The following is a 25,837-nucleotide window of genomic DNA, read 5'->3' as shown; positions in this document are numbered from 1 at the left end:
TCCCAAGATGACCCCAACAGACTCCTATCTCTGGGGTGCTCCAAGGTCTACAAAGCCTCTCTCCCAACAACTCTGTGAGGAGGAAGAGGATGCTGAGCTCAGAGACCTAGGTGCCCTGCCCATGCAGCCAGGACGTGTCAAAGGCAGGATTCAAACCCAGATCCCTTGGCTCCAGCATGGGTGCCCTGCTGTCCACTTTATAAATGAAGCGTGCTATAAGCCATCTTTCAGTGCTGACATTCTGACCCAGGTATTGATTCACCAATTTAATGGCCAGCACACCCACTAACATGGTCACCCCATCAGTGACTTTCTTGTCAATCAATAAGCTCCTAGTCCCCAAGGAATGCACTTAAAAGTGCACTCTAAGTGATTAAAAGGAATAATTATGCTGAAAGGTTTCTGCATTTAAACAATCAAGTCAAGACAAGTATTTGGAAAGTGCCCACTAGGTGCTGGGCCCTGTGCTCAAAGCTGGGAATACAAAGAAGTGGGGTGGGGGTGGGCAGGGAAGTCCCTGCCCTCCAGAGGCTCAGAGCCTAATGAACAACTAGGTATGTCTGTGTGTGCATGCAAACGTGCACACGCATACACACACGGCAGGCTGGAGCTGATCCCAGGGGAGGCCCTCAGTCGGAGAAGGCCCCTGAGGGAGCCCAGCAGTGGAGAGGAGGAAGCAGGGAGGCCCAGGCATGGAGGAAGCCTGTGGAAACCTACTTCCCCTCAGCTTACTTGGCCTTCTGGGCTCAGCAAACACACCAGGGGAAAACTGAGGGATCACAGGAGAGCTCAAAGACCAAGAGCTGATCTCACAGCCAGGAAGACCCAAGTTCAAGTCTGGGTAACCCTGAGTCAGTCCCCAAAGCCCTCAAAGCCCCCAGACAACCAGCCACGTCTAAGCTGCAGAACCTATGGCCCATCCATACTGGCACAATGGGCCTCACAGCTCTGGACCCACAGGAGCCAAAGGCTAACTACACCATGTGGACAAACGCACTGCAGACCCTCCTGGATCGAGGCCAGCACCCAAAGCCCAGCTCCCGTGGGGGTCCCCTCCCAGGCTCTCCCAAGGCTCAGAGTTACCCACCAGCTTCCTCCAGGTCTCTCCTTGTCTCTTGGCCCGAGTGGGAAAGACGACACGGACGAGGAGGCAGGTCCAGGACAGGGCCAGCAAAGCCGCAGATCCACTGCTCTTGCTGGGACAAAAGAGGGAAGATGAGGACAGAGCACCGGCAACCAGCCACAGGACCCACCTACTGGGTGGACCTAACAGGAACACCCCCTAGATGACGAGCCCGAAACCGAGCATCTGAGAATGCTGACCAAGAGGCACATTCCCTGTGCATGGCTTCTGATGGGAAGCAAGTGGCCCTAAGGCTAGCCTCCCCACGGCTAAAATGATGACAGAATTCATCTAGGGAAGGGGAGGACAAATCCTGGAATATTAATGTAATGGATGTTACACACAACAACAAAATCATGAATTCAAAGAAACACGAAAAGATTTAGATGGACAACAGAGTGAAGGAAGCACAAATAGTAAAAAAATAAGTCAGCACTTGTAAAAACACTGATTTACAAAGCACTTTTTTAGATACTCTGTCATCTGATCCTCACAACTCTGTTGCATAAGAGATAATATCCTCACTTTTACAGATAAGGAAACTGAGGCCCAGAGAGGTGAAAGGAACTTGCTGGGAGTCACGCACTAGTCTAAGTCAGGATTAGAACTCGGGTCTTCCTTAGCCAAGTCCAACACTCTATCCACCGCACCCCCAAGCTGCCTAGAGAATAGGACTTTGGAAATAAAGAGTAGAATTAAATGGCAAGAAAATTAATGCTGAGTATGGGGGGGGGGCAGCCTTTATGACTGCCTCGCTGCATTTTACATCTGTCTGATTTTCACATTTCTCTGGTGCTTTCAAGTTTCCAAAGGGCCTTCCCAACACTCTCCCCTCTGCACAAACTCCCTGGGGGAAGCACCACCACCCGTTTTACAGAGGAGCAGGACTTGAGCAGGTCTCCCCCGGGCCGCCCCAGCCCAGCGCTCCACTCACCACGGGGCGTCCCCACACTCCTCTCGGCCAGGAGGCTCCGGACTCAATGTCCCACACAGATAACCCATCCAAACCCCAAGGCAGCCACAGAGAGTGTCTACAACCTTCTGTAACTAGTTTCCCTTTTTGGTCCTCTGTGTTTGCATCTTCCTCCATTCTTGGTCACAAGTTTGAAGACTGACACAAGAAGCCTGAAGATGTGTGTGCCTGTCTGTCTAGATGTGTGCACATGTATGGGGGAGTATACACAGTATGTGCTCTGTGTGTAACATGTACACAAGTATGATTTCTGTAAGTACATATCCACTTATACTTCTATGGGTGTATACACTTATGTGACTTTTTGGTTCAAACATATGAAGAATAAAAGAAGTGTAAAACCCCCACAAAATTAAATAACTTTTAATCAAATATGCACACATATAAAATAAAATGGAGTACGGATTTTCTCTTGAAAACAATGGGGCACCAGTAAGGGCTCTGAGTCAGGGAGCAGCACAACAGAAGTGTTTAGTCATTTGGGGACAGCCGTTTTCCCTTCTATCTCTGAATGCCAGCACCTCGCACAGGATCCTGCACCCCTGATCTATGTTTGCTGATCCCGCTGGCAAAGTGTATGTATGTGTGTGTGTGAGGGAGTATGTGTATGTGTGTGCGTGAGTGCACATGTGTACGTATGTGTGTGAGCACACGTGCGTGTGCGCGTGGTAAGTGTGTGTGCATGCATGTGTTTATACACATATAATACTATGTGCATAATAAAAAAATACAATGACTGCACACATAACTTCCTTATGGATATGCAAATATACAGATAAAGAAATCTCTAAAAGCTCAGCCCTAGAACTTCTGCTTTCCAGGATCATTGACTACTACCCACGGCTCTGACCCAGGCCAAGCACACCTTCAGGTTCCCTTCTGCAATGGGACAGGACAAGCCTATGCAGCCCAAGGCCTGTGGGTAGTGCCACTCCACCAACCCTGTCAAGGAGCTCCTCAGTCCTCACCTGGGCACACCTGCTTTGCTGCCAATCCCTGAGGACTGCAGAGACTGCAGCAGGTTCTTGGCGGTGGCCTCGGGCTGGGCTTCCGCCAGCTGCTGGATTGTGGCCTGCAGGGCTCTGCGAGAAGCTGCATCTCTATAGGAAGAATGGAACAAGGGCAGCATAATGAGGCCCTCCTCAGCCAGCCTGCAGCCTCCCACATGCCCACCTAGCCCATCTCTCTCTCAGAAGCCGGACTCTCTGCTGAGGCTGCCCCAGATGAAGCACTTGGGAGGCTCTCAGCAGGCCAGACCGGAGGCTCCGCAGGCCTTCCAAGCTGCCCTTTACATAATTTGGGGGGGTTGGGATCAGTTCAGGCGGTTCCTCACTGGAGAGAGCCCTTCTTTCTTTGCCACTCCCAATATGATTTAATGAGCAGAGAGCCAGGGTGTCATCTGTTTATCAGGAATGATGAACCATTAGCATTTCCAAGTTAACTTCTGGGAAAACCGACTCAAAAGGGAGAAGCACCACAGGACCAAGGGGCCAAACCCTAGAACATTAGGAGCTGCCCCAAGAAGGCCCAACACACAGGGACTGAACAGACCTCAGATGAGTAATTAATACTGGAATATGGATTGGAGTTCCCAAAAAAACAGACATCCATCTGGCTCTCAGCTATGCCATTCCTGATTCAATGGCCTCATATTAAGCCAGTCACACCACAGGATGACAAGTGTCCCCATCAGTACATCTGAGCAGACAAGACAGCTCCAGGAGAGACAAGGTGAGCTCTCCCAAAGAGCGAGGGCTATGCTGCTTTAAACCCAAGTAGGTCTGACTGAGGAAAGGGTTGGTACTGGTCCCAGACTTCCAAAAACATGAAATAATAAAGAAAATTCAGGAAATCAGTTAATGAGACTAAAACCCTCTACAGGAATCTCCTAGAGAATTTCACCTAGCCCAAAAGTTTCAATTGCAAAAGACTACAGAATGGGGCGGCTAGGTGGCACAGTGAATAGAGCACCGGCCCTGGAGTCAGGAGGACCTGAGTTCAAATATGGCCTCAAACACTTAACACTTACTAGCCTTGTGACCTTGGGCAAATCACTGAACCTCAACTGCCCTGCCTTCTCCCCTCCAAAAAGCTAAAAACAAAACAAAACAAAACAAAATTGTAGAATGTCAAGAAAGGGGCCTCAGGACTCATCCAATCCAGGGGTTCTTGGCCTTTTTTGTAGCATGGGCCCCTTTTTCAATGTGATGAAGCCTGAAGACTTCCTCTCAAAATAGTGTTCTTAAATGCATAAGATAAAATATAGAGGGTTATAAAGGAAACCAATTCCTGTGAAATGTAGCTATCAAAATATTCCTGATCAGTGTCAACCAAAGAACAAGCCCAGGTCAGACGTTAACTGGTCAGCACCAGCCATCCCTCGAGTAGCAATGTCAGGGCTGGTGCTTAGGGTCCCGCTCAGGTCCCACTCTCAGAGGTGACCCCTCAGGCTGTGCCGTCTCCAGCACTCTGCCCTCCCCACCCCAGACACTCACCTGTACCGATGCAGGGTCAGGCAGAAGAGTCTGCAGAGACCTTTCACTGCTCCTTCAGGCAGGTCTGAAATCAAAGCATTCCCAAGAAGGCATCCATCAGCAAACATGGACTGCACACCCACACTGGACAATGTGCCAGGCTGGCACTGAGGGACAACACCTCATGACATGAGACGTGGCCCTGGACCTCAGGGCTGGGACCTAGTTAAGGAGGCCACCTTTCACACTAAAAGCAGGAGGCAGAGCCCGGCAGGCAGCCTATGGAGGTCTGCTGAATGAATGAGGGGCAGAGATGTGAATGCAGGACTTCAGAGAAGAGAGCCATCGCTTCCAACAGGGGCAATCAGGGAGGGCTTCAGAGGAGACGGTCCTGGGAAGAAACTGAAAACTAAAGAACTTGGGCTGAGACCAGCTGCGCCGAGGCGCAGCGGGAGGGGAGTTCACAGGACTGCAAGCAAAGTGCCCTGACCAAGCAGGGGCTCCCGCGGAGGAGCTGGGGGGCGAGGCTGGCCACACAGGCTGGGGCCAAGTTCTAAAAAGTCATGCTTCAGAGCATGGGTTTTCTATTGAAAACGAGGGGAGCCAGGAAGGGCTCTGAGTCAGGGAGCAGCACAACAGAGTGTTTAGCTGTTTGGGGACAACAACTGTTTTCCCTTCTATCTCTGCATGCCAGCGCCTTGCATGGGACCCTGCACCCCTGATCAACGTCTGCTGGACAGAATCAAACTGACCTATTGGCAAGGTACACAATGAGCCAGAGCAGGGAGAAAGAACAGCTGGGGATAACTCTTAGAGAACAAAGCACACCGCTCTGATTGCTGCTTGGGAGAAGGCTCTGAATAGTGGTGTGTGCGAGATCCAGTCAGGCGGAGGCCAGAGGCCTGGCCTAGCCCAGCAGCGCCTCACCCGCAGGAACAGAGCAGGTGCTCGGGCAAAAGGAGGCATCAGGAGAAAGGGGACAAAAAGGGGCTGGGTGAAGAAAAGAAAGGCAGACACACCAAAGAAAGCCTCAAGAGGGGAAGCCAAGGAGAGGGGGCCAAGGGGAGGTGGTCAAAGTGAGGTGGCCAAGGAGAGGCGACCAAGAGGCACTAGCCCATCCGGGCAGGGCAGAGGACAAGCCGCAGTGTAGAGGCCTGGACCAATCCCACTGACCTAGCACAGGAAGGACCCTGCCCTCGCCCCACTGAGGATCCCATGTCACCTTTCAAATACGCTGGGACAGATGCTCTTTGACAAAGGAAAAGCCTCAGAACCATAACAATCTCAACTGTTTTCTGAAATACCAAGGACATTGTCAGAAAGATGAGAAGCACGCGGCCCATTCAGCACAACATCTACCCAGGGACCCTAGGTGTGCCATGTCAGGGGTCAGGGAGATAAGGAACCCACCCTGCCCAGGAGCAGAAGAAGGAAGTGCAAGATAGAGGAGGGAAGAGGATGGTAAGGACTCACTACTCAACATTTTGACAATCAAGCAAGCCTTACAGTCAATGGTTTCTTCATGATTTTTTTAACTGAAAATATTTTGACATGAAATTCTAAGTACAGACAGTTCTTGCTTTTTGTAAATTCGAATCACACAAATAAACTTTATGCAAAGAATTCTGAAAGAAATCCACACTCCAAAAACACAACTATGTTAACTTTACCATACAGCACTGAGTTCTCTCTCTCTACTCCTGCCCCTCAGCTCGGCATGGCCTCCCACCCCACGACAACCATCAAAAAAAAAAAACCAAACCAACCCTCAAAGTGAAAGCAGAATAGAAGCCCACAGACCTGAGGGTCGGGGGCTTGGTGCGAGACCTCCAAAGAGGAGACCTTTGTGCCATTCCACCCATCCATCCCCACACTCAGGTACCACTCGTGCTTCTCTGTCTCTGGCCTCCAAATACCAGCTTCCTCTCTCCACAGGCACAAGGTTTCCTTCCCCAAGTCTGTGGGCAATTTGCATTACATACAAATCGCTTTATGCAGAGGTGTATAGAACGACCCATTTACATAAGGTGACAATTGTCTATATTTTACACATTGCAAACACACAGGACCTTGTCACATACTTTAACTGAAAAAACTGAGGTCATCTGCCAGGACTTCCCTCGTGTCCCCATCTCTGCTTCTTATAACTCCCACCAGTTGACCCAAGTATGTGATGCAGAGATGGCCTTCTCCGTGGGTCACTGACTCTATGCCCTGCCATATCCTTCAGCAGACTCCCACTATCACCCTCCTCTCCTCTCTCTCCTTCAGTTTCTCCCCATTTCTCCATCCGAGTCTCTCCCATCCCTAAGCCTCGCCTACCATCCCCTTCAGTCAGTATCCTTTTTCCTTTGTCTCCCATCCCTTTCTCAGCCAAACTCCTAGAAAGCTGCATGCCTTCCTGGCCCCTACGTCCTCTGCTCCCATTCTCAATCCCTTGTAATCTAGTTCCCAAACATCTTTTGCACCCAAAATCAACCTCTCCACAGCTGCCAATGATCTCGTAGCTGCCAAGTCCAGGGACCTTCTCCACTGTCTTTTCGTAAGTCTGGCAGATCACCCGCTCCACCTGGATCCCCTCAGCTCTCCTGCCAGCGACTTTGGCTGGATAATCCCCCACATCACTGCTCTGGAGGGCATCCCCCAAAGCTCTGCCCTGGCTCTCTTCTCCCTCTACACTGTGGCCTTCAGCCCATGTACTTCGTTATGATCTCTATGAAGATAACTCCCATGCACCTCCTCTCTCTGGTCCATTACAACAGCCTCCTAAATGGGTCTTCCCATATCTAGTCTCTTTCCATTTCAATTTATAATTAAGGACAGTGGAGCCCAGAGAGACTAAATGACATGCCCTGGGTTCCTGGTGTCTATGGCAGAATTTGAATTGGAATCTTTCTGACTCCAGGGCTAGGCCTCACACCCTGTGCCACCCTGGGAACTCCTGGCACTCCTCTCCCTCCCTCCCTGCCAACCATGAAGTGACCACGCTCTCCTTTCACAGCCCACAACAAACTCCTACAAAAGCTCGCTCTGCTGTGCCTCCATTTCCCTCCTTTCCTTAGCTTTTCAACCCCATGCAAACTTCCTGCTGAGGTTACTATGAACTTCGTGACTGCTGGGCCTCATGTTCTTTTCTCAGTCCTCAGCTTTCCTGACTCCTCTGCTGCACTCAGCAGTGGATCTTTTCTCCACCATGGGTTTTTCTCACCCTGCTTTCTCCTGGTGGTGGTGGTCAATCAGAGCCTGCATTTCTACACCACAGGCTATGCTAAGCACTTTACACATATCAGCACCTCTGATTCTGACGACCAATTTGAGGTTGGTGCGATTATTATCCCCATGTTACAGTTAAGGAAACTGAGGCAAACGGTGAAGTGACTTGCCCAAGGGCACAAAGCTAACAAGTTGAGGCCAGATCTGATGAGGTAGGAAGAGAGGGAGGGATGGAGAGGGGGAGGGAAGATCAAAGGTCAGAGATCAAACACTTCAGATAGGCCTGGCATGAGATGCAGCACAAGCCTTTTTTCTTACTTGTTCACCGGTTTCTATCTTATCAGCTTCTGAGAGTCTGAAATCAGACTTTACTCCTCATCCTTATGTCTGATCCTTTCTCTGCTCAGCTTAGAACGCTTCCTTCTAAGAGGCTCTGGGGCATCGCTGTCCTAGCCAAGCAGAACCTCGAGGCATCACTCCTAAGGCTGCTAGTGCTGATGCCAGGTCAGGAAGAAGAGGTGAAACCCGCTCCAGCTCTGCTGCAGGTGGGGAGAGTACGTGCCACACTCCAGAAGCCCACTACTCCCTACGGCTAGCCCCAAGCCCATCTCGGGGCCCCCTCACCAGCTGCCTCCTGCTCTTCCCCCAGCCCTGCCACCAACACTCCTGGAAAGGGTTCCCCAAGGCTCCCTGGAAGGAGCCACCCCAGAAACTTTCCAAGCCAAAACCCCCTCCCTTCTGTGCTATCTCTCCTTACTAGAACATAGGTTCCCAAGGGCAGGGACTCTTCACTTCTGTATTTGTGACCTCACTGCCTAACACATAGAAATCACTTCATGGGTACTCAGTCATTCATTCTTTCTTTTTTTTTTGGAAGGGGGAAGGCAAGGCAATTGGAGTTAAGTGACTTGGCCAAGGTCACACAGCTAATAAGTGTCAAGTGTCTGAGGCCGGATTTGAACTCAGGTCCTCCTGACTCCAGGGCCAGTGCTCTAAACACCCATTCATTCTTAAAGCAAGTCTCCAAGCATCCAGGACATTGATTCTCAAGAGCTCAGGGCAGCAGAGGTTTTGCCACGTACTCTACATTGCCAATGGCCCACAGAGAAGGATGGGAGGACACAGCATTTTGTTGGCCCTCTAGGTTACTGAAAATGGTCCCAAAACAAAGAAGGAAACGACGGGCAACCTCACCGTCTGAAACCAGAAGCCGCCTTCCGGACACAAGAGGCTGTCTCAGTGAAAACTCCTAGACTGAGCCCTTCCCTTCCCGATTCCCAACACATGTTCACAAGTTTAATCTGCTAAACTATGAAAACTGAGAGTTTAAGGACTCCTAGCATTATTTAAATATAACTGATAAAAAAATGGTTACTTTGTCGGAGAACCTGTTAAATTCCATTTCTTTAAACATACCCCAATAGGAAAAGCTTTTACTATACCATTAATTACATAAGAAATAAATGTTCTGGCTTAAAAGACATCTTTCCACTCTTGAATTAGGGTTCCCAGGGGGAAAAAAAAGTCATGCACTAATGAAAATATAATTTACGCTTTAAATGGTGTATATTCTTTCCTACACAAATGAACAGTCCATTTACCTTTTCCAGCGACACATTTCCCAAGATCGTTCAGGATCTCCCTCCGCTCTTTCACACTGGCTGTAGTCACCTTTACGGCAAAACGCTTTAGTGTCTCAGAAACCTGTAAAAGCCACATACAGAAGAGATCACCCATGAATATATGAACATATACATATGTATGCCTACAAAGATATACATACATACACACATACACGTATATACATACACGCACACACACAAAAAAACAAGATATGACATCGGGGAAGAGAAAGAAGCTCCAGAATCTTTCAGCCAATTGGTCAGTAGCCTAGAGAAAAGCCATGAGACAGCAAACATCAGTGACCTCGGGACAGAAAGTACCGCCCTTTCCACATCAAGGGCCTGTAACCTCGGCACCTGCACTCATGAAACCAAGCCTGCCCAGGAACTGAAGTCGATCACCCCTAAGTTCGACCTGTTTCAGCCAACATTCATTAGGCAAAGAGCCACAACCATGACACACAGAAGAGACATTTCAGGAAGCTATGCCCAAGCAGCAGTCAGTGAGACTCAAGACTGGCAACGTAAAAATGGGCAGGGGGTGACACCATGGAAACCACCGGCTTTTCTTGCTCACTCAAGACCCTTTTTTTACCTCTATGTCTACATACATGTGTATGTGTAGATACACACGTATACGTTGTATACAAACACACATATATGCACACACATAATTCAATTTTATATTTATCCTTTCCAATCCTCCTCTCTTACTAAAATTGATTTTTATATTTTTTTGTGTAACCCACTCCCCCTCCCCAAAGAAAAGGGGATACCTACTATTAAGATGTCCCCCTAACCCAGACTGAAACTAAAGAGGTCACTTATGAGGAGTCTCACTCGAACAAGACCAGAAGTCAGTGGTTTCAACCCTCCTGGGGAGACGTGGACTGCCCAAGGGGGCTGATACAATTCAAAGGGCGCTTTTGCACTTCGCAAAGCCCTCAAAGACCCTCTACAATGGCATGTCAGGAGGATCTCCAATGAAATACCATTAATAAAAACTGCCCATAAAGCCCACTGTGAGACCACCAGTCACCCTCAGGAACCACCTGCAAAGAAAAACCCCAGCATCCAATCAGAGAATTAGAGCCAGAGGGCCCTCCTTCTACGGATGAGATGAAGGAGAGGCAGAGACTGCCCAGGTTTTACAGGTAGAAGGCAGCCAGGGCAGCCCTCGGCCCCCTCCCCCAACCCGATGGTCTCTTCCACTGCCCAAAGACGCAGGGGGAGGCACCCAAAGGCCAGGGGGGTCCTTTCCTTCAGGCTTGGCTCCTCTTGCTTCAATCTGGCTCCTTTTTTTTACATGTAAAACTGAAGCTTCCCAAGCTGTTCTCCCTTTCCCCTGGTGGCCCCTAACAGAGCTGGGGCCCGCAGGCTCCAGCAGGGCTTCCCAGGGGGAAAACTTCAACCTCGGGACCCCTCTTTTCACTTGAATTTCGTCCCCCCAGCTCATGGGTAAGCTACTTCAGGCCGGTGGTCCTTGGAGACTTATTTCACCCCCTTGTTGGCAGCAGCCCCAAAGCCGGGCTGCCCACCACCTTCCTGCAGGGTGGCTTCCAGGGAGGGCTGCACGTTAGGAGAGCTGGCCACACCTTGGGAGAAGCGGGGCTTTCATGACACCGTCTAGACGGGGAACACCTGGGACGGCAGAGCAGAGCCTGTGAGCACAAGAGCTCAGCCCGGGAGCGCCTTCCTGCCCTGCCTCAGTGTCCCCTCTAGTAAGACGAGGAGGCTACACCAAAGGGCCTCCCGCTCTCACGATCCCAGAGCACGGGCGCCTGACCGAGGTCACAGCAGTCTGGGGCCGGGCCGGGGGAGAAGGGGTGGCCGAGCCCCGGAAAGGAGCTCGGGACGGGCGAGGGGCTGGGCTGGCCGCCGGCCAAGAAGTGGGCGCGGATGGGGAGGGGCGCAGGACGGGGGGGGAGGGGGAGGAGGGGGGGGGAGGGGATGGGGGGAGTGGAAATGCGAAGAGAGACAGAGGAATGAAAGTGACAGAGAGAAAAGAGACAGACCCAGAGAGAGAAGGGAGGCACGGCGGCGGGCAGAAGCGGCGGCGGGGCCGCGCCGAGGCCCCGTCCCGGCCGGTCCGCGGGCGGGCTCCGCCGGCAGGGCGCCGCTGTCCCGGCTGCGCTCCGCCACGTCCCGGCCGGCCCAGCCCCCCGCGGGGCCGCCAGTGCCCGCGTCTCTCGGCCTTGCCCTCTAGGGGTCTCCGTCCCCGGCTCCGGCCCCGGCTCCGGCTCCGGCTGCCGGGACCTCGGGGTCTCTCCCGGGCTCCCGGAGCCTCGCTGCCGCCGAGGCCCCTCCCCCCCGCGGCCTCCCGGGCCGGGCAGACGGAGGACGAGCCCCAGACTCCCGGGCTGACCCCCAGGGACCCGCCCGGAGCCGGAGCCGTCGCCCCCCCCCCCCGCCCCCCTCCGCCCCGCGGCCGCCAGCCTCACCTGCGTGTCCGCCGCCATCCTGCCGGCTCTGACCCCGGAACCGCTTCCGGCTCACATCCGGGTCACCGGAGAGCCGCCACCGCCGCTACCTCTCCACGCACCCCACACACGCCACACCCCCGGCCAGGCCCAGGGGGCGGGGCCAGTCACCATGGAGACGCCGGAGCCCGCCCCCTGCCGCGCTGACGTGAGTGGGGGCTCCCGAAGATCTCCCGGGCCGGGGAGCTGGTCAACTTTGAGATTGTTCTAATTGTTGGGAAATTTTGCGAAGATCAAGTCATGCAAAGCAGTTCTCAAACTTCAGAGTGTTCTAGACAGCGTGCAACCCTCATCCCCTGCCTCCGCGCCTTTACAAGGGGCTAGGCTCAACCAATCAACATTTATTAAGCACCTAGTGTAAGCCAGGCACTGTGCAAAGTGCTGGGGACACAAAAAGAGGCACAAGCCGTCCCTGCCCTCCGGGAGCGTACGATCTGACGGGGGAGTCAACGAACAAACATACGTACAAACAAACTATGTGCAGAATAAGTAGAAAATAACGAAGAGGGAAGGCGAATTAGGAGGAGCGGGGAGAGGTGCCTGTAGAAGGGCAGCAGTTTGAGCAGAGGAGTAGCCTTCCAGGGCAGGGGGGACCCCTGCAGAGAATGCCCGGAGGAGAGATGGAGCGTCCTCCTCTCCAGAGCTCCCTGAAAGCCTCAGTTAAAGCATTGGACCCTTCCTGAAGCCTCGTGTCCAGCCTGGGCACAGCGGGGGTCTGTCCTAATAAAGGGGTTTCAGCGAACGTCCAGGACTCCCCTCCTGGCCCGATCTCCTGCTTCAGTTGCCCCCGCTACACCTCACTGCCCCCGACAAATCCAGAAAGAAACACTGACGCCCCGACAGACTTTTTAAAGACCCGAAGCACCTTTCTCATGACGTTGTAAAACAGCTCAGGAAAAGTATTACTACCGTGCTGTGGGGCTAGGAAGCCGGATCTCGGAGGCCCGCGGCCAGCCAGCTGTGGTGCCAGAGCCGGGGTTTCATCAAGCGCCGGCCCCTGCCTCCCACCACACCACACCTCCTTAGATTTCTTTTCAAGTTTAAACAGGACTCAGAAAGTCTCTAACTAGGGCTAGAGACCCAATGGCCTATTGATGTCTTTTCAGGGTTTGTACAAGTTAAATAAAACAGAGAGGAGAGAGCACAATTAATTTGTTTTAAAAATGAGGCAGTGGTCTACCTGTACTAAATCTTAAATTATATTCTAAAGCGGCAGTCATCAAAACTACTTGGTACTGGTTAAGAAATAGAGTGGTGGATCAGTGGAATGGGTTTGGTACACAAGGCACAGCAGTCAATGACCATAGCAATCTACTATTTCATAAATCCAAATGGGATAACTCATTATTTAACAAAAACTGCTGGGAAAACTGGAAAATAGTGTAGCAGAAACTAGGCATAGACCAACATCTTACACCCGATACCAACATAAAGTCAAAGTGGGTATGTGATTTAGATAGAAAGACTAATACCATAAGCAAACTAGGAGACCAAAAAATAGTTTACCTGTCAGATGTATGGAGAAGGGAAGAATTTATGACCAAAAAAGATAGAGAACATTAGGAAATGCAAAATGGATGGTTTTGATTTTAGTCAAATGTATGGAGAAGGGAAGAATTTATGACCAAACGAGATAGAGAACATTAGGAAATGCAAAATGGATGGTTTTGATTTTATTTAATTGAAAAGTTTTTGCACAAAGCTAATGTAACCATGATCAGAAGGGAAGCAGAAAGTTGAGAAATAATTTTTATAGCCAATGTCTCTGATAAAGGAATCATTTCTAAAACATAGAGAACTGAGTCAAATATATAGGAATCCAAGTCATTCCCCAATGGATAAATGGTCACAGGATGTGAACAGGCAGTTTTCAGGTGAAGAAATTAAAGCTACCTATAGTCATATGAAAAAATGCTTTAAATCACTATTGATTAGGGAAATGCAAATCAAAACTGAGGTAGCACATCACATCTATCAGACTGGGTAACATGACAAAACAGGAAAATGATAAATGTGGGAAATGTGGGAAAATTACAACACTAATAATGAATTATTGGTAGAGTTGCGAAGTGATCCAACCATTCTGGAAAACAATTTGAAACTATGCCCAAAAGACTATAAAATTGTGTACCCCCTTTGACCCAGCAATACCACTGTATCTCAAAGAGAACATAAAAACAGGAAAAGGACCTACATGTGCAAAAATATTTATAGCCGCTCTTTTTGTGGTGGCAAAGAATTGGAAATTGAGGGGATGTCTATCAATTGGGGAAAAGCTAAACAAGTTGTGGTGTATAAATGTAATGGAGTACTTCTGTTCCATAAGAAATGAGGTGGATTTCAAATAAAACAGGACTTACATGATCCAATGGTGAGTGAAATGAGCAGCACCAGAACATTGTATGCAATGTCACATTGTTTGATGACTGACTTTAATAGACTTCGCTCTTCTCAGCAATGCAAAGACCTAAAACAAGTCCAAAAGACTCACAATGGAAAATGCTATCCACATTAAAAGAATTTTGGAGTCTGAATGCAGATGGAAGCAGTCTGTTTGCTTTCCTTTTCTTGTTTTGTTTCTTCTTTCTCATGGTTCCTATAAGTTCTAATTCTCCTTTACATGACTAATGTAAAAATGTTTAATATGAATGCATAAGTAGTCTATATCAGATTGCATGCCCAAAACTCAAAATGTTATGGAAGTGAATGTTGAAAACCAAAAATACAATTATAAAAAAATTTTTTTTAAAGCAACCAGCAAATCTAACCAAAAAATCTTTTGAGGGACACAGATGAATGAGGTAGTTTACACCCTAAATACAGGTTTTTCTTCCACGTTCCCCATAGCCTAGTCCCACTCCCAGCTATCTATCTTCCAATCTGGTCCAAATCCCCACTCTTATAATATGTAATGACCGGAGTAGCTCATTACCTCATGCAACTCTCATCAGTAAAATGACCCTTTTGGACACAAAAGCACATGGAAAGCATTGCACTGGAAGCCCTCAAGCTCCCCACTCACCTCTACCAATGCTTTTCTTTGCCAACTGTACCAACCTCCAGGGCCCCAGGGGTGTCCCAACCTATTCCTGGCCTTCCTGCTTTGGATACAGGCCCTTCACTGGTTCTTAATCCCATAAACACAAAGTAACACCACTCACAACAAAATGTTTAAAACGGAACATTTTGTAGTAAAGAACAAAAAGCAAAGCTGATGCCCATCCATTAAGGAATGGCTAAACAGGTTTGTGGTAGACAAAAAAAAACTTGTTTTATGAGTCTAATAAATGGGCAAGCCTGGGAACCCATGAAGCAGACAGACTGATGCCAACATTTCCTTCTTGGCACAGGTAAGGACTACAGCTCTAGGTGTGGAAATTGAGACTGCAATGATTTGCTGAACTGGGATGGAGGAGATATAAAGACAAGCAATCAATAAGGATCCACAGGGGATCCTGGCTCAGACCTCCATCACCACCCCACATTACCCCCTCCTGCCCTGCTTTCACAACTTTCACCAACAGCATTCCCAACAGATACAAAGGACTTTGCAATGATTATTTCAATTTCTCCTCCCAACCTGAGGAGGTGGGGGCTATTATCTCCATTTTATACATTTACAGTTTATGAATTCTTGAGGTTCAAATAAGACCCAGGAAGCAGAAGCTGAGATAAACGAGAACTTTTATTTCTTTGTTTCACAAATAAACTGGCTGAAATAGTTGTTTTCTGTAGGCTAATCAAAGAGACCAAAGCCCATATCTTCATCAGACTCCTCCGATTCTTCCTTGGCTTCCACTTTGGCCGGAGCGGCAGCAGCAGGCGCGGCAGCAGCTGGAGCAGAGGCCGCAGGGGCAGCCACTGCAAATGCTGATGGGTCAGCCAAGAAGGCCTTCACCTGAAAACAAGGACGTGAGTTAGCACCGCACTCTCCTCTGCAGGTCCAGGTGAAGCTGGAGGAGGGCTCAAAGTCACCGGAGATGGGGAAGCACCAGAGGCAGACAGCCACCGGAATCCACCTGCCACTTCAATATCAATAACCTGGCTACTTCCAATTAAGGGGCGCGGGGTGACCTCGAAATGGGAAGAACCTGGGCTCTGAGTCGTCTGACTTCCAAGACCAAAAAGGGAACAGCTTTTGTTTTTGCTCCTTGAGGAGGCAAAAGGCTAAGTACAAGGTATCTGGGGAGGGCGAGAGCAGGGAAAGCTTCCTGAAGGTGGTGTCCTTGCCCAGAGCCCAGAGATGGACACTGGGCATGAGCCCAGGCAAACAGGCCAGCATGTCTGAGACCACAAAAGGGCTGGAGCTGGGAAGGTGCTTTAAATGTTAGCGGTGTTCCCACTTGATCCTAGAGGCAATAATAATGCCACAGGAGGACTGCCACAGGCTGGCCTGCACTTTGAGGAGAACCCTTCTGGCTGTTGTGGAGGAGCCCAAGGCAGCGAAAACACGGAGGGTCATGTAGCAGTTCAAGCAACTATCTAGTGCATATTCAGACTATATCTTATTCTTAAAATACTGTGATAATCAAATATTGTACGCAGAAAAGTATCCTTTTTCCAAGAAAATACAGGTACTACCACTCTGTGGTGACTGTCCCTCAAAATGTCCGAGCTAAATCTTTACCTTTTCAGCAAGTGGGAAGGTGTACTCAGTCTCCACAGCTACAGCCAAGACCCGCTTGTACCCATTGATGATCGAGTGGGGTACGGATGCAACAGTTGGGTAGCCAATCTGCAGACAGACGCTGGCAACATTACGGACACCCTGTGAACAAAGAGATCCGATGACCTGGTGGCAATCCTGCCCTAGACGTGCTCCTAGAATTCTGGAGCTCCACAAGATCATTCAATTGCAGCAAAAGCATGTTCGTTCTTCTGCCGCTGGGGTGTCAATTCTGGACAGACAAAAGCCACTTCTCTGGACACACACTGGCCCAAAGTCAACCGTCTCAGTTCAACAAAATTCCCATCCCCCTTTGTGGCCTCCCACCCCAATTACCCTCTGGGTTTGCCATCTTTACACATTCCCAACATCAACCAGCTTGGAAGCTCTCACGAGAATGGTACCCAGCCCACCAGCCAGCCTTCGAGGGAGCCCCCACCTCTAAGAACCGAAGATGCAAAGTCTCCTCCGTGATGTCCAGCACTTCAGGGTTGTAGATGCTGCCATTGTCAAACACCTGCTGAATGATCAGTCCAAAGGAGAATGGGGAGATGTTCAGCATGTTCAACAAGGTCGCCTCACTGGCACCCACTTTGTCTCCGGTCTTAATCAGCTGCACATCACTCTGAAAAACAAGAGCAAAGTCAGTCCAGAGGCAGCAAGCTGCCTGGGACACCTGATAGACTGATGCCAACTTCGGGCATCAGGACAGGGCTGGGAGGGCTTCTCGGTGACACTGGGCTCGCCCTGGAGCCTCCCAACAGCCTCTGATCTAGGTATACCTTCCAAGCACTTAGTCTCATCCATCCCTAGGGCTCAGGAGGCTTCTGTCACTGGCCAGTCCCACAGCTACTAAGTGCTCTAAAGGGGATTATTAAAAACCCATACAGTCAACTACACTCACCAAGATTTCAATGGTACCCCTGGAAATCTTGGTGGTGATACCCAGAGCCTGGAAGAAGGAAGTCTTCTCAGGACCCAGACCAGTATTCTGTGCTGGCACAGTGACATCACATGGGGCAATGGCACCGGCACGGGCAGCAGCTGGCACCTAGGTAGAGAAGAGGGAATGGGTGAGATTTGCGGTTCTCCACCAGCCAGAATGCACATAAAGACAACTCTGAGGCCCTGACGCTGGCATCCTGTCCCACTGTCCTTTCCATATACCTTATTGGCTAGAAGCATATCCCTAATCTCAGTCAGATCTTCCTTGGTGAACACAAAGCCCACGTTCCCCCGAATGTGAGGCAGCAGTCTGAAAGAAAAACCCACACAAGTTAGCTCATGTGCCACACAGCATTACCCTTCCAAAGTAAGAAATAAAGGGAAGGGAGCACTTCCCAAAGGCGCCACTCACTTCTCCAGGGCAGGGTTGTTCTCCAGGTGCCCACGAATGGCTTTACGCATCATGGTGTTTTTTCCCATCAGTACCACAGCCTTCCCACGGAGGGACATCCGGATCTGCTGCATCTGCTTGGAGCCCACATTGTCTGCTCCCACAATGAAGCATTTTGGATAATCATCCAAAAGTTGCTAGAATACAAGCACCAGAAACAAAGATGTTTGTTACACGGGAAGGCCAGATATAAAGAAACCCCCAATCATAGGTTTTCTGAAAGGTAATTCATTCCCTCAGTTTGCAGAAGAAGAGATTTAGATCCTCTGTCACAAGGTATTAAGCAGCAGAAATGAAATGTGAACTCGCATTTTCTTACAAATTCTTACACATCTGGGGTTCTCTACTACATCATTTTCTGGTCATCTAGTCATTCTGATCACTGGTTGGTTGCTGCTTGTTCTCAAAGAGGACCATGACATCAGGAAGGGGATTTAAGTGAGGGACAGCTGTGCAAAGTCACCAGCTTCACTCACTCCTTCAGAGCCATCTGAGTTCAGTGGCAAAATATAGATCAGGACAACAGGAGATGGTCCCAGGTAATTCTGATAGTGCAGCATGCAGGACATAAGATACCGCTAAAACCCCCTATCCACTCTACTCACTGTCAAAGCCAATGGACCAGTCACAATCACTTTTGTAACTAAAGGAAACGGGACACAATCAAATTGAGAATTGCATCTTAGTACTAGATTTTCTGAACTATCAAAGTGATTAATTTTCTAAACTGCAGCCTGGTGCTCACCAACAAAGTCTAAACTGCATACAACTTTCAGTCAAAGCATCTTTGGGAGCCACCCAAATCATTATTTACCTTCAAGACATATAAATTCCAAATAAACAGTAGCCTAAAATCACAAGTAATTTGTCAGAAAAACTGAAAAAAAAAAAAAAGTTTCTAAAAACATGTCAGAATGTGAAATTTTCTCATGGGCAAAGAACGAAAACAGTTTAAATACATCTAATTTATATGCCTGAGTGCTGCTTCCTAAACATGGGAAGAGACTCCTCTCCCCAGCATGCATGGAGCCTACAACTGAGCAGGGCACTCACACATCTAACCATGATATGAAGTGTGAGAAATACAACTTTCTGAAACTTAAACTACACACTGCCAGATATTCCAGACAAACCCCAAAGATGCAAACAAATGTATTCCACTATAGGCTTTCTCTCATGTGAATCTTGCTTATTTTCAACCCATTTAACTTATTTCAAAAATGTGGAAGAGATTTTAGTTGGTCCCAGGGAACAGAACCAGGGCTAAATTAAAATTAAATGAAATTTGTTTTCAATAAAAAAATTAAATGAAAATTAAGGACAGGGAAATTTCTACTTGATTTGAAGAAAAACTACCTATTAACTGAAATTATCCATAAGTAGAAGTTTTCCATAAATGTTTCTTCAAAGAGTAACTGAACAATCATTGCATTCTTGCTTGAGAGAGAAATAGGCCTGGACGACAATCTCAAGTTCCTTCTGAACCTTTCATTTTTTAATTTTAATTTATTTAATTTTTAATCAGTCCAGGGAGGACTAACAATGCCCTGGGCAAGGATTTCTCCCATAGAAAAGTGCATAGAACTGGAAGGAAACAGTTGACCTGTTTTTCGTACATCACCTTCAGACTGGCATCTCCTCCCTTGAACAGAAGGCTCGATGCCCCTGGTCCCTGTCCCCTCTGCCCTTCTGGGGCCTCCCCCCCCCCCTGCTTCCATTCCCACTCCTATCTTTTATGTCCTCATTCGCACATCGCCTCCTATTAGACCGTGCAGGGCAGTCTCTGTGCCCTTCTCTGCCTACGGAAAGCAGGCTGACAGCTCGAGAGCCCTAACTACCCCCACCATTACAGGGTGACAATCTCCTCCAACAGCCGAGGCGCAGCCCGTGAGCATCCCCTGATGTGCGCCTGAGAGCCCTCATCTAACCCACACGCCTGCCAATCTCCCCTGGCAGAGTGGCCTTGAGGAGGGTGCCGCCCCCCTTTCACTCACAAGGGCTTCCCCAGAAGAAGCTGGGAGAAGAGAGGCACCCCCCGCCCCAGCCCCAGGAAAGAGATACAAAGTAACAACCCCAGAGAGAGAAGGGGGAGGGGCGGGTGGCGATGGGGGGGAGGGGCGGGGGCGGCCACTTACGATGATCTTGAGGAAGTAATTGGACTTCCAGGTAGCCCTGTCTTCCCTGGGCATCGCGGCGGTGCTTCAGGGATTGCCACGCGGGGTTTAAAGACGATGTCACTGCGGAGGAAGCAGGGCCGGGCATGGTGAGGGCCCCTCCCCCCCCCACTCTCCAGGCCCCGGTAACACCGTCTGCAGCCATGGGGGGGAGGGGGGCTGCAAGGGACCCGGGGGCCCTAAACCCAACCCCCGACTAACAGTCCCTCCTCCCTGCTCCTCCCGGGACGTGGGGGCGAGAGCACTCGATGGGACCCCGGCTCCGAGATCTCTGCGGCCTCCCACGCGGGCACCGCAGGCCTCGGCCGGGCCTCTCGGGCCTCAGTGACGCCCCCGACGCGGGGCCCGGGCTCCGTCACCACCGCGGAGCCCGAAGAGCCGCGCCGCCCCGAGCCCGGCCACCAGGCCGCGGCGGCCCGAGCCGGCCGCCGGCCACAGCAGCCATCAGACCCACCTCGCACGAGGACGCCTGGGGAGAGAGCGGCCGCGCGCCGCCGCGCGCCTTTTGTAGCGGGCGCCGCGGCCAAACTGCGCCCGCGCACGGCGCTCACTCCCATTGGCGGACGTCGCCGCACTTGAGGAGAGTGGGGCGCGATTCAGGCCGCTATTGGGCGTCAGGGCGGCCACGGTGGGGGACGGTCCCGCCTCTCGAGAAGACGCTCCCGTAGCTCAGAAAAGGAGAGGCAAAAATCCGTTCGCGCCCCCTGCTGGCTTGGCCTGGGACCTCCAGGTGCTGCTTCGGAGCGATTCCCAGTGAGCAGGCGCAAAAAAGCAAAGCCGCCTCAAGGCTTTATTAAGTGCCTACTGTATACCAGGCCCTGGGCAAGAATAAAATGAAAATGAATGCAAAAGCATGAAAGAAGCAGGAGGAGGGCGTGAGCATAGAGGCGTGGCCTCGGAGGCTAGGCCTGGGTTCACTTCCCTCTCTTGACACACAGGACACAGAGAAGGTGCAGAGCTCCACTGGTGGAGGGACTTTGCCCACCTGGGAGTTCCCACCCCGGTCCCCTTCGGACGCACAGAGGCAGAAAGCCGGCCCGTCCTGGAAGCACCCAGAGGGACACGGAGAGGCGGGCAGGGCAGGGCAGGGCTGCCCACGAGCTCCCCACCCTACTTCACGTGTCTGCCCTTCGCGCGTCTGTGCGGTGCTTCCTCCTCCTCCTCCCTCCTCCTCCTCCTCCTTCCTCCTCTTCTTCCTCCTCCTCTTCTTCCTCCTCCTCCTCCTCTTCCTCCTCCTCCTCCTTCCTCCTCCTCCTCTTCTTCCTCCTCCCTCCTTCCTCCTCTTCCTCTTCCTCCTCCTCCTCCTTCCCCTCCTCCTCCTCCTCCCTCCTCCCCCCCCCCCTCCCTCCTCCTCCTTCCTCCTCCTCCTCTTCCTCCTCCTCCTCCTTCCCCTCCTCCTCCTCCTTCCTCCTCCTCTTCTTCCTCCTCTCCCTCCCTGAACTTCACTCCCTCCAGCCCTAGCTCCTAGAATCCCTAGTTCCCTTCAAGGCTTAACCAAACACCTCCAGCTTGAAGCCCTTCCAGATTCCTCCCAGTTGTCGATGACCTCTCCCTTTCAATGGCCGTATTTTCTTTTTATATATTTTCCATTGACTTCTAGTACATGTTCTTTCCCCCAATAAAATGGAAGTTTCTTAAGAACACGAATGATTTTTTAAATTGATTCTCAGAGGGAGGAAGGCTGGGCAATTGGGGTTAAGTGACTTGCCCAAGGTCACATGGCTTGTATGTGTTAAGTGTCTGAGGTTGGATTTGAACTCAGGTCCTCCTGACTCCAGGGTCAGTGCTCTATTCACTGTGCCACCTAGCCACTCCTCTGTCCCTTTTTTTTCTTTCTCTTCCTTTTTTCTTTCTTCCTTTCTTCCTCCCTTTCTCTTTCTGTCCCTCTTCTCTCTCTCTCTCTCCCCCCCCTCTCTGTCTCTGTCTCTCTGTCTCTGTCTCTCTCTGTCTCTCTCTCCCTCTCTGTCTCTGTCTCTCTGTCTGTCTGTCTGTCTCTCTCTCTCTCTGTCTCCCCTCACCCTCTATTCTTCTCTCTTTTCTCTGTCTCTCTCACTCCCAGACAGAGGGAGAGCTCCCAAGGACACTAGGAGTCTAAGGAACCCCAGTTCCTAAGGGACCATATAAATTGCACTTCATTCAGACCCCCTTGGCCTCAGGAGAACCAGGTTATACGGTTACTTTAAAAGAAAAAAACACGACTGAGACTGGTGGCTGTCTGGGATCTTCCCGGGAGGCAGGAGGCCATGACTCTCGGGTGCCTCACCCCGTTCCTAACAGAGGAAGTGCAGAGGAGGAAGGAACTGCAGGGGGAGGGAGGAGACCAGTACCTGCCAAATCGGGATCTACTGAAGAAACCCGGGCTATTTTGTCTGGAGAAAGGAAGACCCAGGGGCATATGATGGCTGGTTTCACATAGCTCAATAGGTGACATGTAGAGGAAGCAGGGGTATGCTAGTAAATGTTTAACATCCAGCTCTCCAGAAAAAAAATGTTTCACATAGGCATGAAACACTTTTCAATTTAACCTGCACTATTAACATTTTGTCCTTTGCTTTCTTAAGTCTAGATAATCAACAAAATAAATCAAGCCCTGACTTGAAGGTTTTGTGAATCTCCGGTTGTGTGTAAATACTCACACTGAACATTTAATACCCGATTCCAAGCTGGTGTGACCTGGCTGGAGGGGGGTTAGACCTGTGGTCTGGCAGTGGAGACTAGATTGGGCAGCAATGCAAAGGGGTGAACTGGGTCTGGACTTAAGGGAAGGCAGTCAGAGCTGATCCAAAGTGGAGGGGCCACCTTGGGAGGTGGTGGCTTCTCTCTCTCCCCAGAAGTCCTCAAGCAAAGGGGAGATGGTGACTTTTCAGTGGGATACACTGGGGATTTCTCTTCTGTGTGGGTTAAGCTGGATGGTCTCTGAGGTCCCTTCTGAATCTCTCCTTTTGGTATTAGGATGATCAAACTCGAATTGTCTCAAAGGTGTGTTCCTTCACCTTTCTAGACTTTCAACTGAAAAGTGGTGGGATTTCCCTATTCAGCTAGGTAGCAGAGTGGATGGAGCCCTATGCCCTGAGTGGAAGACCTGAGTTCAAATTAAGCCTCAGATACTAGCTGTGTGACCTTGGTCAAGTCACTTGATTCTGTTTGCCTCAATTTCCTCCTCTGTAAAATGAAGATAATTACAGCACCTACCTCCCAGGATTCTTGTGAGGATTAAACAAGGCAATGTTATCGAAGTGCTCGGCACATAGCCAGTGCGATACAAGTACTTATTCCATTCACCTACCTCCTTGTTCTTGTCCACACTCTGTCCCTAATGAGCTCTGTGCATCCTTTCTGAACCTGTTTCTTCATCCATAAAGGACGAGAAGGTCTATCTATAATATTCCATGATCCAACATCAAATAAATGGGATGAGCTTTGCAAACAGTCCAGTGCTCTAGGCTGTTATATCTTCAATCCTTTTTCATCATCGATGGATGAAGAAAAATCAAAAGTTAATCCCGTGTAAAAAATCAGATGAGACTCTCCATCTTTAAATGACCATCTGTGAAGCAAGGAAAGCTAGGAGCTGTGATTTATGGACAAGGGATCATGAGGATCATATACATATGATGTTTTAAAGGGTGCAATGTTTTATTTACATCACTTCAGTTGAATTTCGTAAGAACTCATCCCCGAGAGAAGTTGAACGGATGTACCCCCTTTCCTTCCTTTTTTTTGTGGGGGGGGGTTTATGGGAATCAAATACTACATATCTGCTGTTGTAATTGTTACTATCTGCTGTTGTAATTATCTGCTGTTGTTTTCCAAGAGGACCAATGACATCATGAGGTGATGTCTTGACTCCAAAGTGACTTGGATTTAAGGGAGACAAAGCCGCACAAAGTCATCAGCCTCATTCTCTCTTCCAGAGACGGCAAAATCCTGTGGTAGGACAAAAGTCGAGAAGAATGGCAATGGCCCAGGGTGTGGTGAATGATCTTGGCATCTATACGTATACTATCTAACATCCATATACTGTACTGTCAGACAAGGTCAGTTTTGGTTGTGCTGACCTGCTTCTTTTCTTTCTTTTTAATCTTCCTCACAAAGGATGGTTCATTGGGTGGAGGAGAGAGGGTGAGACTTGGAAAGGAATGTGATGTAAAAACAAACAAAAAAATCTATAAAAATATTTTTTAAAAAGGGAGAGTTTTAACCACATTGATCTCCAGCACCAAGAACAACCACAATGGGGAGCCAAGTGAAAGCAGACCAAATCTGGGAAAGCCTGTCTACCCAGAGAGCTGGCTCTGCCCTTGAAAGCATGCCGTAGAGGCTCTCCCAGGACTTAATTAGGCCCCAGTGTAAAAGAGAATCCCAAGCACACTCAGAAGAAAGCCTCTCAGAGCCAGGATGCTCAATCTTGTTGAAAATCTCCTTTCGGAGAATTTCTCTGCCTGTATTATCTCTTTCAAGTGTACTGGGAGGGGTGGCTAGGTGATGCAGTGAATAGAGCACTGACCCTGGAGTCAGGAGGACCTGAGTTAAAATCTGGCCTCAGACACTTGACATATTTAGTAGCTGTGTGACCTTGGGCAAGTCACTTAACCCCAATGCCTTGCCTTTCCCCCTCCAAAAAAATTTTTTTTTTTTAATTTAAAAAATCAAGTGTGCTGGGACCACTCAGGCTGCTTTCCAAATGCCACCTCAGTTCAACCCAACAAGCAATTATTAAGTGCCTACTGTATGCTAGGTACTTCAGAGGCAAAGGCGATCATTAGCAACAGTCTCCGCCCTCAGGGAGCTCACACTCTGGGCAAAGTGGGACAGAGAGGGGCGGCTACAACATATGCTCAAATAAGTAAAATTAGGATCATTTGCAGAGGCAGGAAATCAGGATTGGGGGAACAAGAACAAGCAATACCTGAATTAACCCTTGATGGAGGCTAAGAATTCGAGGAGGTGGAAATGAATAAGGAGTGAATGCCAGGCATGGGAGGCAGCCTGGGCAAAGAGAGGTGCTGAGGATAAGGACTAGCCAGGAAGTCTCTTTGGTTGAGATATCTGGGAGGCATAATGTGAAGTGTCTGGAAAGATATGCTGGGGTCCGATCATGGAGGGCTTTCAACACCAAGCTAGGAGACTGGACTTTATTCTAGAGGAATACAAGTAGACAGCCACTGAAGTCTGTGGGTCGATTTGGGCTTTAGGAAGATGATTTTGGCAGTTGTGTGGGTGACAGATTGGACAGGAGGCTGGGAGGCCAGATAAATGCACCAGGTGGGAGGTAATGGCGGCCTCCGCTAGGGTGAATGGGGACAGGCAAGAGATGCTTGCTGTGGGGGCGGAATTGACACCCGTTCCATCCCAACCCTCCTCTGTTGTTTTCCTCGGCTGCCTGGCTTTCTCCCATGCTCCAGAACACGTCTGCCTTTTATATCCCAGGTATCCCGCTAGCTTCTTTGGGCGGGCAATTGTTGGTCATTACCCCTCCAGCACTTTGCCCATGCAAAGAACAGCGGGTTCAGTATCACTTTTTTTTGCTCTGCTTTTTTCGGAGGGGGGGAAGGTAGGGCAATTGGGGTTAAGTGACTTGCCCAAGGTCACAGGCCAGTTTTTGTGTTGTGTCTGAGGCCAAATTTGAACTCAGGTCCTCCTGACTCCAGGGCTGGTGTTCTATTTACTGCGCTACCTAGACGCCCCTCGGTATCACTTTCAAAGGGACACGCAC

At 49.8% G+C, this 25,837-nt stretch overlaps 2 protein-coding genes across 2 annotated transcripts in view; both read right to left on the bottom strand.

Moving 5' to 3' along the window:
* Window positions 1-11,971, bottom strand: part of GCN1 (GCN1 activator of EIF2AK4) — a 60,757-nt gene extending 48,786 nt beyond the window's left edge. The window contains exons 1-5 of the mRNA XM_069081667.1: window positions 11,847-11,971; window positions 9,385-9,487; window positions 4,592-4,655; window positions 3,065-3,196; window positions 1,088-1,196 (exon numbers count right to left, since the gene is read on the bottom strand). Of these exons, the coding sequence (XP_068937768.1) occupies window positions 1,088-1,196; window positions 3,065-3,196; window positions 4,592-4,655; window positions 9,385-9,487; window positions 11,847-11,864 (426 nt within the window). The 5' untranslated portion in view covers window positions 11,865-11,971. The remainder of the gene's footprint in view (window positions 1-1,087; window positions 1,197-3,064; window positions 3,197-4,591; window positions 4,656-9,384; window positions 9,488-11,846) is intronic.
* Window positions 11,972-15,552: 3,581 nt separating this feature from the next.
* RPLP0 (ribosomal protein lateral stalk subunit P0) lies at window positions 15,553-20,724 on the bottom strand. Its single transcript, XM_069081901.1, has 8 exons — window positions 20,576-20,724; window positions 20,083-20,184; window positions 17,909-18,084; window positions 17,719-17,806; window positions 17,456-17,602; window positions 16,991-17,176; window positions 16,513-16,653; window positions 15,553-15,783 (listed from the first exon to the last, which is right to left on the bottom strand). The coding sequence occupies exons 2-8, from the start codon at window positions 20,134-20,136 to the stop codon at window positions 15,622-15,624; spliced, it is 954 nt and encodes a 317-aa protein (XP_068938002.1). The 5' UTR covers window positions 20,137-20,184; window positions 20,576-20,724; the 3' UTR covers window positions 15,553-15,621.
* Between the last annotated feature and the right edge of the window lie 5,113 nt (window positions 20,725-25,837).

The sequence above is a fragment of the Petaurus breviceps genome, unplaced genomic scaffold (genome assembly GCF_028583685.1).
Source record: "Petaurus breviceps papuanus isolate PSGF00001 unplaced genomic scaffold, PetGlider_PUasm1.0 99, whole genome shotgun sequence".
Taxonomy (NCBI): domain Eukaryota; kingdom Metazoa; phylum Chordata; class Mammalia; order Diprotodontia; family Petauridae; genus Petaurus; species Petaurus breviceps.
This window is presented reverse-complemented; position numbering and strand designations above follow the sequence as displayed.